Source organism: Bufo gargarizans, chromosome 5 (genome assembly GCF_014858855.1).
Source record: "Bufo gargarizans isolate SCDJY-AF-19 chromosome 5, ASM1485885v1, whole genome shotgun sequence".
In the NCBI taxonomy this organism is placed as follows: Eukaryota; Metazoa; Chordata; class Amphibia; order Anura; family Bufonidae; genus Bufo; species Bufo gargarizans.
This window is the reverse complement of record NC_058084.1, coordinates 115,222,810-115,237,208: the sequence shown is the minus strand read 5'-3', so window position 1 is coordinate 115,237,208 and position 14,399 is coordinate 115,222,810. Positions and strand designations below refer to the sequence as shown.

At 47.0% G+C, this 14,399-nt stretch overlaps 1 protein-coding gene across 1 annotated transcript in view; it reads right to left on the bottom strand.

The window, feature by feature from the left end:
- Nucleotides 1-14,097, bottom strand: part of RAB2A (RAB2A, member RAS oncogene family) — an 80,110-nt gene extending 66,013 nt beyond the window's left edge. Inside the window, exon 1 of the mRNA XM_044295708.1 lies at nucleotides 13,967-14,097. Within this exon, the coding sequence (XP_044151643.1) occupies nucleotides 13,967-14,012 (46 nt within the window). The 5' untranslated portion in view covers nucleotides 14,013-14,097. The remainder of the gene's footprint in view (nucleotides 1-13,966) is intronic.
- Nucleotides 14,098-14,399: the final 302 nt, after the last annotated feature.

Genomic DNA, 14,399 nt, shown 5'->3' with positions numbered 1-14,399 from the left:
AACGCAAGTGAACTGAAAGCATTTGAAGACGGATCCGTCTTCAAAATGCGTTCAGTGTTACTATGGCAGCCAGGACGCTATTAAAGTCCTGGTTGCCATAGTAGTAGTGGGGAGCGGTATACTTACAGTCCGTGCGGCTCCCGGGGCGCTCCAGAATGACGTCAGAGCCCCCCATGCGCATGGATGACGTGCCATGCGATCACGTCATCCATGCGCGTGGGGCGCCCTGACGTCACTCTGAAGCGCCCCGGGAGCCGCACGGACGGCAAGTATACTGCTCCCCACTACACTTTAGCATGGCAAACAGGACTTTAGCGTCCTGGCAGCCATGGTAACCATTCAGAAAAAGCTAAACGTCGGATCCGGCAATGCGCCGAAACGACGTTTAGCTTAAGGCCGGATCCGGATTAATGCCTTTCAATGGGCATTAATTCCGGATCCGGCCTTGCGGCAAGTGTTCAGGATTTTTGGCCGGAGCAAAAAGCGCAGCATGCGGCGGTATTTTCTCCGGCCAAAAAACGTTCCGGTCCTGAACTGAAGACATCCTGATGCATCCTGAACGGATTTCTCTCCATTCAGAATGCATTAGGATAAAAGTGATCAGGATTCTTCCGGCATAGAGCCCCGACGACGGAACTCTATGCCGGAAGAAAAGAACGCAAGTGTGAAAGAGCCCTAAGACTGATCAGGATCCTGATCAGTCTTAAAAATGCCCGATCAGTTAGAAAAATGCATTGAAATGCCGGATCCGTCTTTCCAGTGTCATCCGGAAAAACGGACCCAGCATTTATTTTTGTCACCTTTTTTTTCGGCGGATCTGGCGTTCCGGTATTCTGAATGCCAGATCCAGCACTAATACATTCCTATGGAAAAAAAATGCCAAGGAAAGTCTTCGGGCTTTTTGGCCGGAGATAAAACCGGTTTTCTCTTTTTCCTGATCAGTCAAAAAGACTGAACTGAAGACATCCTGAACTAATTGCTCTCCATTCAGAATGCATGGGGATAAAACTGATCAGTTCTTTTCCGGTATAGAGCCCTTTTGACTGAACTCCGTGCCGGAAAAAAAAAACGCAAGTGTGAAAGTACCCTAACAAATGCACTGAAACACCGGATCCGTCTCTCTGGTGTCATCCGGAAAAACTGATCCAATATTTATTTTTTTGCATTTTTAAAAAGGTCTGCACATGCACAGACCGGAAAAACGGATCTGTTTTGCCTGAACACTAGTTGCCAGATCCGGCATTAATGCATTTCAATGGAAAATAATGCCGAACCCGGCATTCCGGCAAGTGTTCCGGAATTTTGGACGGACAAAATACCGCAGCATGCTGCGGTATTTTCTCTGGCCAAATACCCTAAGAGTGACTAAACTGAAGACATTCTGATGCATACTGAACGGATTGCTCTCCATTCAGAATGCATTAGGATAAAACTGATCAGATTTTTTTCCGGTATTGAGCCCCTAGGACGGAACTCAATACAGGAAAACTTTAACACAAGTGTGAAAGTACCCTTAAAGTCCATAGGATTACAGCATTACCAAATTTGTAGACATATTTATTATGCTTTACTACTTTTAAAAATATTTTTTTTTTAAGTGAAAAAGTGTGCTTTGCGTCACCATATTCTGACAATTTACTTTGTGCCACCAGAGCCTTTGTGTATTTCTACAGAGCAGAGTGAGGGCTTTTTTTAAAGGGTGAGCTACAGATTTTTTTGGGGAGGATATGAGGTGACAAAATAACACCAGCAATTTGGGCATCTTTATTTCTCCATTCCAGCGTTCACCATGCAGGATAAATACTTTCAGATTTCAATTGCTCGCACATTTTCAGGTGGGTGCTTGTGATGTCTTTCAATTAAGATCTGACATTGGCAGGGCTTAACAGGAGATTGCAATAACAGGCCCATTAGCCTTCACAAGTATTGCGGTCCGCAATACACGAGCTCCGTCCGTGGGGCAGGCGCATGGGGATCGCAGACCCATTCACTTGAACTGGTCCGCAATCCTTCCGTTCCACAAAAAGATAGAGAAAGTTCGATCTTTTTGTGGTGTGGAAGCACGGAACGGAACCCCAGAAAGCACTCCGTAGTGCTTACATAGTGTTCCGTTCTGTGCTTCCGTTCCGCATCTACAAAATATCTGATACATCATTTTTTGAGCATCAGTTATGATCAGTTTGTGTCACTTCTGTCAGATATCAGTTAATTTTGGCGGGAGAAAACGTGCTGCGTGCAGGGTCAGCAGAACTGTGACGTGAACTCATGTCAGGACTCCAAGGAGAAACAGGCTTGGGACATAACATGGTTATAAGGGAAAATAGCATTCTGAATACAGAATGCATAGTAAAATAGCGCTGGAGGGGTTAAAAATAAATAAATTATTTAACTCACCTTAGTCCACTTGTTTGCGTAGCCCGGCATCTCTTCTGTCTCCTTTGCTGAACAGGACCTGGGGTGAGCATTAATTACATCAACAGGATCTGTGATGACGTCACTGCGGTCATCACATGGTCCGTCACATGATCTTTTACCAATGTGATGACCAGAGTGACGTCATCACAGGTCCTGTTCATGTAATATTGTAATTAATGCTCGCCCCAGGTCCTGTTCAGCAAAGGAGACAGGAGAGATGCCGGGCTACGCAAACAAGTGGACTAAGGTGAGTTAAATAATTTTTCGTTTTATTTTAACTCCTCCAGCGCTATTTTACTAAGCATTCTGTATTCAGAATGCTATAATTTTCCCTTATAACCATGTTATAAGGGAAAATAATAATGATCGGGTCTCCATCCCGATCGTCACCTAGCAACCGTGCGTAAATTGCTTGCGGATGCTTGCGATTTTCACGCAACCCCATTCACTTCTATGGGGCCTGCGTTGCGTGGATTATCGCACCGCAACGCACAAAGAGGAGCATGCTGCGATTTTCACGCAATGCATAAGTGATGCGTGAAAATCACCGCTCATGTGAACAGCCCCATAGAAATGAATGGGTCGGTATTCAGTGCGGGTGCAATGCGTTCAACTCACGCATCGCATCCACGCAGAATACTCGCCCGTGTGAAAGGGGCCTTACAGTTCTGGAATTTATTAGATGACACTGACATAACGCTGCCAGTGTTATCCAATACATTCCAGAACTGTAAGGGTTACATAGCATCATAAATCAATATAATGCTATGTGACCCCGGTAGTGCCGGGAGGTCAGGCTGGAAGCTGAGCTGAGGACTCGCAGCGTGACACACGCTCGTCTGCATGAGGTCTGAGGCCCTTTTCACACTAGCGAGTTTTCCACGCAGGTGCAATGCGCGAGGTGAACGCATTGCACCTGCACTGAATCCGGACCCATTCACTTCAATGGGGCTGTGCAGATGAGCGCTCATTTTCACGCATCACTTGTGCATTGCGTGAAAATCGCAGCATGTTCTATATTCTGCATTTTTCACGCAATGCAGGCCCCATAGAAATGAATGGAGCTGCATGAAAATCGCAAGCATCTGCAAGCAAGTGCGGATGCGGTGCGATTTTCACGCATGGCTGCTATGAGATTATAGGGCTGAGCAACCCCGGACCCCATTAAAGTAAATTCACTGTATTATTTTGCCTGATATTCTGGTTATAAAGGAAAATAATAGCATTCTTAATACAGAATGCTTGCTAAAATGTTGCTTGAGGGGTTAAAAAAAAAAATATTAACTCACCTCATCCACTTGATCGTGAAGCCGGTATAGTCTTCTTTCTTCATTCAGGACCTGCAAAAGGAGCGCGATTACGTCATGGGGTCCTTTTGCAGGTCCTGAAAAAAGAAAAGACTATGACGGCTGCGCAATCAAGTGGATGAGGTGAGTTTGTTTATTTATTTTTTTACCCCTCAAGCAACATTTTAGTAATCATTCTGTATTAAGAATGCTATTATTTTCCCTCATCACCATGTTATAAGAGAAAATAAAATCTACAGAACACCTAACCCAAACTTAAACTTAACTGGAGAAGTCCGGGTTTGCATCTGGGTACCACATTCAGTTTTTCTTATCACGCGTTTGCAAAACTGACAAATTGCGTGCGCACTCGCGCGGGTTTCCCACAATGCACATGCCGCTGTGAAAGAGGCCTTAGGATCCTTATTGCTCCACCCACACAGGAAGATTGACAGCAGTCCCTGCATCATTGTGTGTATAGCGAAGACGACAATTTTTTTTGACAATCTTCCTGTTTTTTTATACACTTTGTCCCTCTGCCAAAAAGGTTTAGTATTCCCTCACAAAAAAAAAAAAAGTTTTAGGCTGAGCTGTGAGCCATGAATGCATCGCTGTCTTCACCTCTTCATCAGACGAGCCGCATAATCCAATGTCACTTGTCTGTCTAGTTCACGTGCACGCTCAATGTCACCATCAGAGAAGGATGGGTGTTCGGCTCCTTCATGGCCGACACTCGTGCAACCTTCCTTGAACTTCTCTATTTATTCATACACACTTCAAGACAAAACATTTTGGGGGTCATTTATTTTCCTGGAGTAAACCCAGGCCTAAAAAAGGTGGGTGTGGCGTTGGTGGGGAAGGGGACAGGCCCGTCTCATTCATCATTTTCTATGCCCGTTTTAGGTGTAGAAAATTGTCTAAATGTAAGACGCTCGGAAGCTGGCTTACATTTACACTGGCGCTGGATGCGCAGAAGTTATGTGGAGGCCTGCGCCTGTTTATAACGCTGGTGGATCCACCGCCAGATATAGAGTTGTTATATAAATGACCCCCTTTCTGCATACCGTGCACAAAGTCTTGGATAAATATCGGCACCAGGCACACTCTGAGACCACATAAAACTAATCTCGCACGCTGCTCTTCTTTCATGCAAATCCCCACTGTTTCTCGCACTTCAGTCACAAATGAACGGATACAACCTGCACAGCAGTGACTGGGGATGCGCAGCAGGAGGAACATTGGATCTCGGGAGCGGCGGTGTCCGGAACAGGAGAGGCAAGCTGTTTTATTGATCCGAAGTCCAATTGGGGGTCTAAGCTGAGCTGAATGGGGTCTTATTAACATTGGGGATCTGAGTTGAAATTTCTGACTGGGGGTCTTATTAACACTGGAGGTCTGATTAATATTGGGGGGTCTAATTGGGGCTCTGAGCTGAGGGCTAATTAAAAATATATATTTTTTCCTCCTCCAAAACCTAGGTGCGTCTTATGGGCAGATGCGCCTTATAAGGCGAAAAACACGGTATTTGTCTTTTCTAAAACTTGATTCAAATAAATTCTGACAATGTGTGGATAATTTTCACCCTTCTTTATTTTTTGGAATAAGAATATTTTCTGATAACTCTTACACTTTAAAGGGGTTGTCCCATGAAAACAACTCATCCCCTAGCCACAGAATAGGGAGTCTCTCATTGCTGGAAGTCTGACCGCTGAGACCCCCGCCGATCAGGGGGCCCGAGCTTCCTGTTTGAATGGAGCAGCAGACAACCATGCACATCCGCCGCTCTATTCCACCGTATGGAGCGGCTGTAGATAGCTGGGTACAAGCACTTAGCCATCTCTGGCAGTGGGTATGCATGACCGGGGGGCCCCAGCAATCAGACACTTATGGTCTAACCTGTGGATAGGGGATTCATTTTCTTCATGGAACTCCTTTAAGGGGATATTTACAAGTCATCTTTTAGCGCCCTGACCCCTTCTAAGGTCATAGGCATTTTACGTATGTGCAGATCACTACTAATGCATCAGACGGTCCGGGTTATGACAAATGTCCGCTTGGAGCTGCTTGTGACGCAGTAGCCAGTACAATGCCACAAGTGTGACATTAGCGGAACCAGTAGGCAATGCCCTGACAATACTAAGTTGCCCTGAAGTCGGAAGACATCTTTTCTTTTAGCCCACGGCTTGAAGGCCTAGATGTTTTCTATTTCAGACGGTGTTCAGTCAGGGATTTTTGCAGCGTGACAAGTCACATGAGCCCATCTGGAGTAAAGGCGGTTGTGCAACCAGCGAGCCTGAGAACATATACAGTCTTCTATTAGTAATCAGCTATTCAAGGAGAGGCGGAAGCAAGAGGCATCTGCTCCTACCTACTACACAGTACACTACAGCTGGCCAGAGACGACCGCTATCCACATACATACATGCATGGTGTTCTCCCTGGAGAGAGGGGGTAAGGGCCATTTTACACCAGCACCATAGCGGTGTGACCTAAAGGCCAGTTCACACCGAGTTTCTTATGCCGACTCCAACTCAGAATTAGGCCTATTGCACACGACTGTATGGCTTTTTCAGTATTTTGCGGTCTGCAAAAAACGGACCCGCAAAAAATACGGAAGACGTCCATGTGCATTCCATTTTTTGCGTAATGGAACAGCTGGCCCCTGACAGAACAGTACTATCCTTACTAGGACATGCCTCTCTGTGGGCACTCGCACCCTGGAAGTACATGGAAGATATACTTATTGGACTGTAGTGTTCAGGATAAATTGCCGTGTTGGCACTTTGCGATAAATAAGTGGGTTTTGGGTTACAGTTTGGGCACTCGGTCTCTGAACGGTTCGCCACCACTGGATTCAGAGATGTTTTTTTTTTCTTTCTTATTTTGCACCTCAGTACATGGACCGTGTATTATGTGCATAGTGAACATATGGACTAAGAATCAGTCCTGACACATGAAGTGTGAGTCTTACACGTGGTAGGATACGGTGGAAATACAGGTTTTAATGTAAACAGGCGGTCAGTCCACATCAGAGGCTTACACGCCGCCTGTCTGGAAACACCTGACCTAACCTGTTCACAACCAGAGAAGGTGAGAAGAATCCAGGGAGGATCCAAAATCGCAAATGGTCTTATCCAGGTTATTTAAAAATCAATGACCTATCCGTAGCCCAGTCCATCACCATTAGATCTCTTGGTGTTCGACTCTCAGTACCCTGCCAAACAGCTGTTTGAAGGGGGTCACAGTATTTGGGCAGGCAACCCAGTCCACACATGGTACTTCTCATAGCGGGTATTCTTGGGCAGCTCCTCTCATACAAGGATAACCCATTTCAAGGAGTTTCCTAGGCTCCTGATGTTAATTACTAATATCAGGGACCCAGAAGACCCTTTTAAAGGAGTTTTCTGAGTTTTTATTACTGTTGACCTATCCTCTGGATAGGTCATCAGTATCTGATCGGTAGGGGTTCGACAACCGGCACCCCGACGATCAGCTGTTTGAGAAGGTACAGGTACTTACAGTAGTGCCAAAGTCTTCTCTCACCTCACCAAGCACAGCACACCATATAGCGGCTGTGCTTGGTATCGCGCTCAGCCCCATTCACTTCTATGACCAATGAGCGTGACGTCACATGGTACTAGGCCAAGCAACTAGAAAGAAGGCTGTGGCGCTACTGTGATGTGCCTTCTCAAACAGCTGCCTGGCAAGGAGTCCTGGGTGTCTGACCCCCAGCGATCAGATACTGATGACCTTATCAAGTGAATACCAAGCACAGCCGCGATACAATGGTCGGTAGGGATGCAGGGAGTCGGACCTCTGGTAATCTGATACTGATGACCTAGCCTGAGAATAAAATCATCAATATAGAAGACATGGAAAACCCCTTTAAGTAAACAATAGATTAATAAGAGTGAACAGTTTTTGCTGAAAGTCAGTGTATTTCTTCAGCCATTTGTCATGTGAAAATATAAATATGTCACTGTCAGCCAGGGGCCTTACAAGTAACCAAAACAGGTAATGAGACCCCACTCTACCATAACCATTTTTCATAGCAATTTCAAAACATGACAATCTTATAATTATTTTTACCTCCCTAACATGCAGGGGCAGCCTCCGCGGGCGAGCTCACGGCGCAGGGGCAGCCTCCGCGGGCGAGCTCACGGCGCCAGGATAAAGCACACTGTGGTGTCACAATAATACGTAGAGTGATGTCACAGAGGTACAGAGATGGCGACACAGTGAAGTTATAGCACAGGGATAATTTGTGGAGCTTTTCGGTAGCCAATCAGCTGTTCCCAAGTAGGAAGGAAGCCAAAGAGACCTCACCAAATGACTTTAGCTTTGCTTCTTGGACACTCCTATGACAGGGGGGGGTGGACACTGGCCAACAGATAATGGTTGGCGAAACCCCTCAGGGGAGATCACTGTTGGAAAGATGACTGTTTGAAGGGATAGCCAAATTACTGGAGACTGAAGAGGCCAGTTAGACCCATATGGCTCAGCAGTAACCTCTAGACATCAAAACCCAAAGACACAGATTAGCACAATTAAAGACTAATGTACAGTACCACACTCCATGAAGGATAAGAAGATTCGGAGTCCAGTCCCCAAGGACTGCTGACAGGTATAAAATATATAGTCCACTATTAAGGATCAGCTGACATCACCGCATCCCAGTTGCTACAAAAAGCATTTCCTGGACCCATCTGATGTGCACAATATCGATATGCTCCAAACAGAATAAAGGCCTAAGGCATTTACAGCTATTGATCAACGAAAGAAAGTCATGTACTATGTAAATGGAGAAAGTATGACAAAAAAAATAAAAAATTTAAAAACACATCTCACCGACCTTCATAAAAAATATATACTTCACAAATACAGATTTTTTTGTGTACCTAATATCTTCAGTATCTCAGAGTGTGAACTCCATGTACTACACAGTGCAGATTTATATGCAAGTAATGATGAAAGTTTTGTGCTGTTTTTATTGTGGATTTTCTGTTTATTTTGGCAACTGCGTTGAAGTCTATGGGGATAACCAGTCTACCGGTGTGGAGTCACACAAACAACTGACATGCCGCAGATTTTAAAAACCAAGTGGCGCGGCAATATCTGCAAGGAAGAAAAAAAAAGCTAAGTGCATTTGAGATTCAGCAAAACTCATTTTGCTGGGTCTGTATTACATGGCGGTTTTTCCACATGACTATCTGCATGTAATCCGCACTTGTTATCCACAGTTACCCTTAGGCCTCTTGCACACGACCGTATGGCTTTTTCAGTATTTTGCGGTCTGCAAAAAAAGGGTCCGCAAAAAATAGGGATAAAGTCAGTGTGCATTCAGTTTTTTTTTGCAGAACGGAACAGCCAGCTCCTAATAGAACAGTACTATGCTTGTCCATTATGTGGACAATAACATGTTTTATCTTTGAACGGAACAGAAAAACGGAAAGCATACGGAGTACCTTCCGTTTTTTTTTGCGGATCTATTGAAATGAATGGTTCCGTATACGGTCCGTATATTGAACACAAAAAACGGAGCGTAAACGGGAAAACAAGAAACAGTGTGCAAAGAGGCCTTACACTGCCAGTGTAGAGTATGGTCATTTTTCTAGAAAAGTAAAAGCTGAAATCAGAAAACCCAGTTTCTCTGTTATGCGGCATCACAGGGGGAGCAGCAGGTCCTGAAGAAGGTACGTTCGGTGGAGGAGCCGACCAAGCAGGACTCCCATCATTCAGCTAAGAGTTTCTCTTCCTCACTACTGACGGACAGATGCAGCTTTGCAGCCTGTTTCCAAAGGGTGCTGGCCGAAAATGCTGCCACCTGGCATCTGCTTGTCCCTAGTGAGGGACAGAACACTTACCTGAATGATGCGACACTGTAGGACAGTAAGTCCTCCTTGGTACACTCCATAACAGAGGACCCGGGTTTTCATGAGATCAGGCTGCCTCTGCATCGCTCTGTCCACTATAGCGGGGCCGCATCAGAGTGATGGCGCACACTGAGCAGAGCGGGGGTCTACGCCCCTTTGGACCTAGGCTCCGCATTTACATACTGTAACCCGGAAAGAATTAGGCGGCAATTGGGGAATTCTTGCCATACAAACCATGTTCAATTTAAATATCGATTACAGATCCTTTCTAAAGAGGACCTGTCGCCACTCCTGACATTCCTGTTTTAATTGCTTCATGCATTCCCCCTGTAACAACAATTCTGAAGCATCTATCCTTATGGCTCTATGTTGTGCCATTCCTTTATTATTCCTACTAGAAGTTATGAATGAATTACTAGCAGTCTGCAGTAAGGGTACAGAGGGGAGGTAACCAGTTGGGGGATGGTGTACCTGCAGAGTCCAAAAATGGCAGCACTGATTGGATAGAGTCAGACACACACCCTCTGTACCCTTACTGCAGACTGCTAGCAATTCATTCATAACTTCTAGTAGGAATAATAAAGGAATCGCACAACATAGAACCATAAGAATAGATGCTCCAGAATGATTACATGGGGAAGGCATGGAACTATTAAAACAGGCATGTCAGGAGAGGGGACAGGTCCTCTATAAAAGGCGATGTACACCTTTGGGGGCACTTTTTTTAAATTATTGCACTGTACTCATTTTGAGCTAAAAATATTTTTTTTAATTGGTCTTTATTCAAAATATGGCTTCATTTCTTTCTGTACAGAGCTGACATGCTCTAGAAGCACCCTTTGGATTTTCTGTCCTTTCCGTCATTTGGGGAGCTGCTGGCCTCCTTATCTCTGCTCTCTGACATCATAAACACTCATTATAACTCAGTTTTTATCTTCCTGATAATGGCACTTTCACATAGCGTTAAAGTTTTCCGGTATTGAGTTCCGTCCTATGGGCTCAATACCGGAAAAAAACGCTTCAGTTTTGTCTCAATGCATTCTGAATGGAGAGAAATCTGTTCAGTATGCATCAGGATGTCTTCAGTTTAGTCCCTTTTACGGTAATTGGCCGCAGCTGAGGTATTTTCTCTGGCCAAAATTCCGGAACATTTCTATTAAAATGTATTAATGCCGGATCTGGATCCAATGCGCAGACCTTTAAATCTGTGAAAAAGATAAATACCGGATCCGTTTTTTTGCCGGATGACACCGGAGAGACAGATCCGGTATTGAAATGCATTTGTCAGACGGATCTGCATCCGGACCCGGAAACAAATGATACCCGTTTGCATATGGATTTCTGGATCCAGCAGGCAGTTCCGGTAATGGATTCTTCTAACGCTAGTGTGAAAGTACCATAAGAAGGTTGCTAAATAAGTGTTTATGACCTCTCAGTAGTTTAGAGATAAGGGTTATTAGATGACCGGCACAACGCGAAAGGGACTGGAAGATCATCGAACGGAGCTGCGGCACTGGAACAGGGTGGTGGAGAGCAAGCGAGTGAGTCTGCTGCGAAAGGTAAAAACAGCCAAAATCCTGGAAAAGCCCAAAGTGCCTTCTGCTGGTACCTACCATGTTTATATCTCATGCCGTGGTGATGGGGATTTATCACCTGGGCGTCTACAGGCTGGGGAGATGTAGGGTAGTCACCTTTCGGTGGCTACAACTCTTGCTAAGCAATTGACCAACATTATGGGCAAAGTCTAGCAGAGATAGCAAATGTATTAGCGCCTAAATGGGAACATGTCAGGGGGTCACTTAGAACTTCTCAGGTTATGAGGCTTGATGAAGACTCACTTATAACTACTGGGTGATAATTCGGAAACTCACCAATCCCCTGCCGTGAGTATTCCATGGTCACCTCGGTCACCTACCCGACTCATGGCCGCCCTGCTGAGCTGAGTCAGTGTGTCAGCGATGAGCCAAGTGGCCACTTCCTAACTGACAAGGGGGACCAGAAAGCAGAGGTGGCAGACTCTGGCAGGGACCTGCAGAATGTTGGATCAGGAGCCTCGGTGGGATCTGAGGCGGGGATGACTGCCTTTATTTTCACAGCGTAATGAGCCTGTGTACCGGCTGTACAACCCTTTTAAGGAAAGGGGGGGGGGTCTGGCTTCTAACCCCATTTTTCCACATCACCTGCAAAGGTGGCACTAAAATAAAAAATCCCCACCCTTTGGCGCTCCTTTTCAACACGCAGTCTTCAGGATGGATTCATGTGCACCGTGGCTTCAGGGGTGACCGGTCCCCAAGCTGCATCTGATGCCATCTGGAAGTTTATACACCGGGGGCCAGAAGGAGCGCAGAATGGAGCGGCAGGGAACAGAGGAGTGGATTTTTGTGGTAGACTTTGCAGGTCATCAGTATCTGATTGATGAGGTCTGACTCTGGGGACACTGGCCAATCAGCTTTCAGAGAAGGCATTGGCACTCCTTGGGGCACAGCAGCCTTCTTACATCTTACCCTAGGCCCGTGACGTCACGTTCATCGATCACAGGACAATTATCGGGAACAAGCGCTTGTAGAAATGTTCATTCCCGATCCTCGGCCCCTAATACATCCCTACCGGTGATTACTGTGGGGCACAGGCAATCGTAGCCGAGTCTTCAGAGTAAAGGCGTTATCCAGTGTTAAATAAATAGGCCCGTCCCCAAGTTATACTACTTCTGCTCAAACCCATTCTCTTCAGTGGAGCGGAGCAGCGATACCAGATACAACCCATGGACAGGGGTGGCACAGTGTTCTCAAGGACACCGTGCTTCTCTGATCCTGTACAATCCCTTTAAGGTGGCCATAGACATCACCTAACTCTGCAGATTTCCACCAACCAGCTGGTGTGCATGGGGGTGTCCCAACTGTGCCCCAAGGGTAGATGCACGGAAAAAACTAAAGAAACCTAACATGTCCGCTACTTTGTTCTCAAGCCACCACCAGAGATGCCTGTCAGTGGCCCGCCGAGCACACACATGCATGCTCAGCCGAGTGCACTGCGTGGAGGGATAGCTGTGGGCCCAATGACAGTTCTTAGGCTGGGTTCACACATGAGCATATTCGATAAGCGCTGTTTACAGGCGTTTTTGAGGAGTATTTTGGGGCGTTTTTGTATTTTAGAAACGCGCGTCGTACGCACGTTCTTGCTATTGACCACAGAGGAGTATAATGAAAAACAGGTGCTACGCGCGACAATACGCCCCAAAGAAGCTCCTGTACTTCTTGGGGCGTAGGGCATTTTACAGCACGTTCGTACGCGCTGTAAAACGCTCAGGTGAGAACCATGCCCATAGGGAAACATTGGTTTTTGCCTGTTGAGAGTTTTACAGCACGTAGGAACGCGCTGTAAAATGCTCAGGTGTGAACCTAGCCTAAGGGGCACGACCAGGACCCTGTATTACACACATCATCGGATAACGGTCTCCCTTAGTCCAAGGCGCTGACTAGGCCGCAGCGACGGTGCAACCATAGCGGTCCCAGGTGACATGACTAGAGAAACAACACTGCGCCCAATGCCATGGATGGGGCCAGATGAAGACAGAAGCCCGATGCCATGGATGGGGCCAGATGAAGACAGAAGCCCGATGCCATGGATGGGGCCAGATGAAGACAGAAGCCCGATGCCATGGATGGGGCCAGATGAAGACAGAAGCCCGATGCCATGGATGGGGCCAGATGAAGACAGAAGCCCGATGCCATGGATGGGGCCAGATGAAGACAGAAGCCCGATGCCATGGATGGGGCCAGATGAAGACAGAAGCCCGATGCCATGGATGGGGCCAGATGAAGACAGAAGCCCGATGCCATGGATGGGGCCAGATGAAGACAGAAGCCCGATGCCATGGATGGGGCCAGATGAAGACAGAAGCCCGATGCCATGAATGGGGCCAGATGAAGACAGAAGCCCGATGCCATGGATGGGGCCAGATGAAGACAGAAGCCCGATGCCATGGATGGGGCCAGATGAAGACAGAAGCCCAATGCCATGATGTGTCCCTTACAGGTTCACAGCCCTGCTAAAGGACAATGGGCTCCTGGACGATGTCAGAGGCAATAAGTGTCCTGCTGGGTAGTGACAACTGACAACCATACTCCTGGCATACCAGAGCCAGCTGGAGGAGGCAGGTGCCCCCCCAGACCACCCAGCCCCGGTCACGTCAGCCTGCATTCACACAGGACCCGGGCCCTGGCACTGCTCGCATCCACCACGTCAACCACTCCAACACTGCGGAAATGGTTAGACCGGCCGGCCCCGCCCGCACTGCCCCGTGACACGGCCACGCAGCCGTACCCGCCACGTCCTGAGCGCGGCGACACCGCACACGGCCCCGCCACCCGCACACACCGCGCCGCTTCTTACCGGTGTCACCGATGATAATGTATTTGAAGAGATAAGCGTACGCCATGTCCGGATGATCTGTGCCTCTTCGTCACTGCTACTAACGGCCGCGCTGACGTAATCACGGGCTCGTCCACGACAGCCCTCGCCAGCGTGACCGAACGCGCATGCGCTGTCAGGGCTCCCCTGGTTACCTACAGTTGTCGTATAGAAGATACTATTAGTAGCACGTCGTCATTGGTCGTGGTGGTGATGGGGAGAGGAGACGTTCCGTGCTGTGGGGTGGATGCTGCCGAGAAAATGGCGCTCCTCAGGGCCTGATGGTGTACTTTATTACACATTATAATGGAAGATAATAATAATAATAATAACATTTGTAAAGCGCTTTTCTCTCATAGGAGTCAAAGCGCATATAAATGGGAATGAGTATTAGGGGTTGGCAACATAGGCTATT